Source organism: Balaenoptera borealis (genome assembly GCF_965194805.1).
Source record: "Balaenoptera borealis genome assembly, chromosome: 16".
In the NCBI taxonomy this organism is placed as follows: Eukaryota; Metazoa; Chordata; class Mammalia; order Artiodactyla; family Balaenopteridae; genus Balaenoptera; species Balaenoptera borealis.
Window position 1 is genome coordinate 33,432,750 of NC_138872.1, and position 6,000 is coordinate 33,438,749.

A 6,000-nucleotide genomic window follows, 5' to 3' on the forward strand; every position below is an offset into this window, starting at 1 on the left:
AAGTGCCTGTTTTTCTAACAGCAGTAACATCTATTCACAATTATGGAATGCTAAGAGAACTCTGGCAGTTAAAACTAGCTGGATCAGAGTTTGAGCTTTTTTGCTCCTAGAATCTGATTAACTCATCTTTGTTGTTTTAACAAATTAGTTAGGCATGATTTCCTGAAAGTACAAGGCAAGTCTATTTCAGAATCAAATCTTCTAGAATGAACATTCAGAAAGATGTTCAAAAAATTTTTATCTACTAAAATCTATTTTAGTAGATAAAAATAGATTTTAAAATGAGTGATAATTTTCATACTCAAGTGTTCAGATAATTTTTTTAAATTGTGACTTTTCATACTACAGCCCCTCCTCCCAAAAAAGTTTAGTGTAAAATGAATAAATGAAATAAACTTAGACATACTATACCTGCTCAATCAATGTTAAATATATTTATCTTTTGTTATCTGAAGATGGTTGTTTTCTTTCAAAGGCACGAGCAAGGTTGGAATTGAGAGAGGAAGCAACCAAAGAAGATGCTGAGGATATAGTTGAAATTATGAAATATAGGTAAGATTACATTTTAAATGCTGTTTTAAGTGAAATACCGGTCATCTTTTCGTCTCAAATTATATATTTAACTGGGACAAGCAAAATTATTTTTATTTAGCCCATTTGATCACTTATTTTCCTCGGAACAAATTGTACTTTCCTGTTTTAAAATATTCCTGTGTAAATAATCTTTACATTAAAAAAAAGGTTTCTTTGAATGGGTAATACGTTCACATAGTTCTAAAATCAATTCAAAAACATACTTTGAGAAGGCTTGCCTCCATCCCGTTTACCATCCACCCTTCCTCTCTACCAGGACACCCATTACTTTTCTTGTAAATAGCATATGACTTACTCTGTTCTGTACCCTTTTTTTTCAATTGAGATATAATTGACATATACCATTATTAGTTTCAGGTGTACAACATAATGATTTTATATATATATGTGATATACGTATATCAAAATGATCACCATAGTAAGTCTAGATAACATTCATCACTGCACAGTTACAATTTATTTTCTTGTGATGACAACTTTAAAGATCTCCTCTCTGGGGACTTCCCTGGTAGTCCAGTGGTTAAGACTGAGCTGCCAATGCAGGGGGCGCAGGTTCTATCCCTGGTCAGGGAACTAAGATCTCACATGTTGCGTGGTGCGGCCAAAAAAAAAAAAAAAAGAATTGACAGCTTTTAATTTTTTATTGCTGTCCCCAGAGTAACTGCCTCATAATGAATAAAATTATTAACAATTAATGACTACCAACCCTTTCGACCAATTCCTAACATATTACCCTCTATGTCTTAATATCTTACTGGTTTAGCATCACACAGCACTTGAACCATCAATTTTCTCTTTTACGTGACTCAGTACTAGGATTCGAGGGGTCTTGTAGGTGAAAATTTTACCAGGCTGGCTTCATTGTGCTGGAGACCCTCCAGTTGATCATTTATAAGCAAACAGATAGGAATTACTAGACTTTCTCATACAACATGCTGCCAGGGCTCAGTGTACCAGCATATGAAGTAAAGGTATGGCCACAAAAACCAGTTGCCTGCCTGACTTCTAGTAGGTCTAACTTCCTGGGAGACGAGACCAATAAGAAACTGAGAGTCCTAATAGAGATCCTTTTTTCATAGGAAAGTAAGTCACTGAACCCAACTAAAATTCTAGAAATCGTGGATTCTAAAATTTTTTCCTAATTGAAAACAAGCACCAACAACAGGGACTTCTCGTTTAATGACAAGAAGCTGCCTCTTTGCTCACAATCTTGAGTATGTGTATCTTTCTCTTTCTGTGCATTCTACCCTTAAGTGCTTCACCTTTGGGAGTGGAGCCAAGATTGCCACTCCTGGTTTTCTTTTCTTTTTAATGCTCTCTCGCCCTTTCTTTGGGTTTTCTGGTGCCTGGCTCTACTGAAGAGTGTCATGTGCTTCTACCTCATAGACTGTTGGCAGTCAAGCAAATCAAGGGTCAGATTACCCCAGCCACTCTCCTTCACCTGTAGCATTTGGTTTTTGAGGCTTTACCCTTTGTCACTTTCCCAAGGCCTCAGACCCCAAACTTTGCCTCAAGCAGCCAATCTGGTGTTTCTCTACAATAAATCCACAGGTCTGTGGACACCATGGATTAGTTCTCATATCTGAGCATTATACTTAAGCAAGGTATATTATGCTCTAATTGCCTTTTCAATAAAAATACTACAATGCTCATTTATGAATATTCTGCATGTCTGAATACTCATGTCAGACAGTGTTTACATGTGCTTTTCCTTGTGGAACTTGTATTTGTTTCTACTTCTCAAAGTTGCCTTGCTGGTAAAACTGAATTAGCTTCAGGCTGTCCATTTTCTTCAGGGCTCCTGAAAAAAGAGTTCTCATTATTAAGTGTAAATAGCACCCACATGAGATTTCCAGTTTGTTTCCCTGAATTGCTTGAGTGTTTATTAACTTTTATAAAAATTTTCTGGAAAAAAAGAGACTAGTTTGATTCCAAATGATTGGAGTTACCTGGCATTATTTCCATGGTAGAGATCAAGACCCAGTTAAACACGTTGAGACTAGATAGTGAATTATGTGCTTTGTGATACTTAACATGCTTTCTGTTCTCAGTCTAAACTCTGAGAGAAGGGACCTTATCTGTTGCATTTACCACTGTACTCCCAGGGCCCAGACTGATGCCTAGCACGCAGTAGGCCCTCAGTAAATGTACTGCATTAATGGTAAGGTTGATCTCAGTAATCATTTTTCATTCATTAAACCTTCCATTTGAGAGTTTCTTTTGTTTTTGTTTTGTTTTTTGGCTGCACCGTGTGGCATGCGGGATCTTAGTTCCCTGACCTGGGATGGAACATGTGCCCCCTGCAGTGGAAGCACAGAGTCTTAACCCCTAGACCACCAGGGAAGTCCCCATTTCAGAGTTTCTGTCTCTTCAACTTTTGAATGTTTGCCCTTAACATGGTTTGGAACCTGTAAAATTACATTTTACCTGGGAAGCAGAAGCCTAAATAAGAAAAATCTAAACTGTGACAGTACATCACAATTATCAGAGCACATAACTATCAAAACCACATATTTATGGGCAACAGTTCACATAAGCTTTCTCTTAAAATTGGAAATAAACTAGGAAGCAGAAGAGAACAGAGCCACCTTCAAAGGTTAAGAGACCACTGTGAGAGTTTTTTCTGTTTAAGGAAAGTAACTCATATTTTACATACTTTTCTTCAAATCACAGATATGCCACTCATTAGCTGTGTAACTTTGGCAAGTCACTTAATCTTCCAAGACTTTGTTTCTTCATCTATAAAATGGGAATAAGAATAGTCTCTAAGTCATAGGGTTGCTGGAAGGACTAAATAGGATAGCACATGGTAAATAAATATAATTAAGGTAAATATTAGCTATTATAATTAACATAGTAGCCTAAAGCATTTGTGACAACTGTTTTATGAGAAATGAAGTATATGGTAAATTATATGGTAAAGTAGTTAATCATAAATAAGATTATACTATATTTCTAGGGGAAACACACATTCATCAAATTGTTTTATCAATTATTACAATCTTGGATGACTCATATTCCTATTTGTACAGTTCATTCTCTTTCATGTGGGCTCCTATCTATTCAGGGAACAAAATGAAGCTGTGTTTTTAGTAACCCTTTAAACTCATTCCTGTGAGCTTCTTAAAGGCAGGGATTGCACCTACTTTGTTCACCACGATAAGCCTACTGCCTCGGAAGTGACCAATTTATATTTGATTAATTAATTCCTGATTAAATAACATCTTTGCCTAAGAGCCTGGCTGTGAGACTACATATGTCTCATTTACAGGCAGAGAATTCAGGCAGGGAATCAGCAACAGGGCTGGCTAATTGTACGCCTAACTAGTACTTTCAGACTTCTGGCTAAAATTTACTGTCAAGTACATATTTCTTTCCTTGATGATACTGTGAAAATAGGAGGAAAGCAGCAGAGAGCTGGAGTAATAGGCGTATTCTTTAATATCTAACCATCATTACTGCAACTCAGCAGAACCTTTCTAGTTCATTTTCCAGAGTATTTTTCAACACCTTTTATTTGCCAGATGCTGCACTAGGAGCTGGAACACATCTTTACCAAGTAAAGCCTAAATTTAGTATGTTTAGAATTTCTTTTTTCATGAATCAAAAAGAATGTTCCAGGTATTTATATTGTAGCCTATCAACTTTGTATTTTTATGCATTTCTCTTTGCAAATATAGGGAGTTTCTTAAAAGTGGTAACTGTGTCCAAAGTATTTTTATCCCCAAACTGTTCATACACAGTGAATTACACAGTGGCCACTCAATAAATACCTGTTTAAATCCTTGTTATGTGAGCCTCAGGACTACTTCCACATTTTTCTTCTTATAACCTGGAGGCCTGGGACAAAAATTTCTCTAGCTGTGCCACATTGGGTAACTTTGTTTTTCTTCCCTCCCATAAGCATGTTAGGAACTTACTCTGATGAATTTGGGAACCTAGATTTTGAACGATCCCAGCATGGTTCTGGAATGAGCAATAGGTCAACAGCAAAAAGATTTATTTCCACTCTCAACAACATTGCTGAAAGAACTTACAATAATTTATTTCAATTTCATCAACTTCGGCAGATTGCCAAAGAGCTAAACATTCAGGTATGATAAACCAAATAATTAGTAAATCTTTTTATAGTAATTTCAGGAGGCCTTTATTAATATAGTAGAACATTTAAATATCAAAAGATTTGGATTAAAAGAACAGAATAGGTGTTTTTGGAGTATTTAAAAATACAGGCTTGTTTTCTTTAAGATATAAAATTAGTTGCTCAGAGCTTTAAAAAAACAGTTTTTATCTAAAATTCATACCTACTAAAGAGTTTTCAACATCTTGATAGGGGAAAACATCATAGCAAGACTCAGTTTCCATGTCATCCTGACAATCCCTGTGGGCAAGTCATCCTTATAAATCGTTGAACCTCAGTTTTCTCATTTGTTAAATGGACATGATTCCACCTGCTCTACCTACTTAAAAGTTTTAGTGAAAATGGGTGTAATAGCACTTTAAACACGTAAAACAGTTTATACGGAAAATTGCTCACTCAATTTCAAAAGTTAGTCTAATTTTTGTTTTGAAGCTAAGCTGAAAGAAATATAAAAGATTCTCTGCAAACTGGAGTTATTTTTGACTAGCTAGGCATCATAGAATTTTTATATGTAGGCAGTTTTTTCTGTAAGAAGTACAAATAATTTTATTTGCATAAGAAACTTGACAGTTGTATATTACTGTTTGAGAGATTGATTTTAAAAATCATATTTTTGTATATTACTTAATGAGCTAACTCTTTTGATATTTTTTTCCAGGTAGCTGATTTCGAAAATTTTATTGGATCACTAAATGACCAAGGTTACCTCTTGAAAAAAGGCCCAAAGATTTACCAGCTTCAAACTATGTAAAAGAGCTACCAAGCCAGGCCCTCCTGGGTTTATTATGAAGAATATGCACCAAAAAAAAAAAAAAAAAAAAATGTTATCTGAAAAATGACATCCCAAAAGTAATGTAATAGGAAAAGAGTGTTGAACTAATTTAAGAAGTGATAAAGTCATGTGTTAATTTTTTACTTCTCCAAAAGGCTAAAAATAAATTGTTTATATTTTATCTAAATGATGTAATTAGAAATTATTTATAGTTTTATTTTTGACCTGTCTTTCATTCTTATAAATATTTCATAGTTTTGCATATCACATGTGCATCTGGGTAAGCATTCACAAAGTTACATTTAAATATTTAAATAGTTCTGACACACAAAATTGAATATCTTTTAGAAATAAATTGAAACAAACTTTCAATTCCCAAAAAATTTGGAAATTTTTATATTGACTTTTTTTTGACTTTGGTTTATAACGTTATGTAAGTTTCATGTGTACAACATTATAATTAGACTTCTGTATATACTACTGCAAGCTCACC

General features: G+C 34.5%; 1 protein-coding gene across 3 annotated transcripts in view; it reads left to right on the forward strand.

Annotated features, from left to right (window-relative positions):
- MCM8 (minichromosome maintenance 8 homologous recombination repair factor) overlaps positions 1-5,584 on the forward strand; it is a 42,973-nt gene extending 37,389 nt beyond the window's left edge. For 2 of the 3 annotated variants that reach the window (XM_082359873.1, XM_082359874.1), the window contains 3 exons: positions 476-552; positions 4,499-4,688; positions 5,394-5,584. In XM_082359873.1, the coding sequence (XP_082215999.1) occupies positions 476-552; positions 4,499-4,688; positions 5,394-5,486 (360 nt within the window). In that variant the 3' untranslated portion in view covers positions 5,487-5,584. Of the gene's footprint in view, positions 1-455; positions 553-4,498; positions 4,689-5,393 lie in introns of those variants that run through there. The other variant, XR_014235617.1, reaches the window with a different exon arrangement.
- The last annotated feature ends 416 nt before the right edge of the window (positions 5,585-6,000 follow it).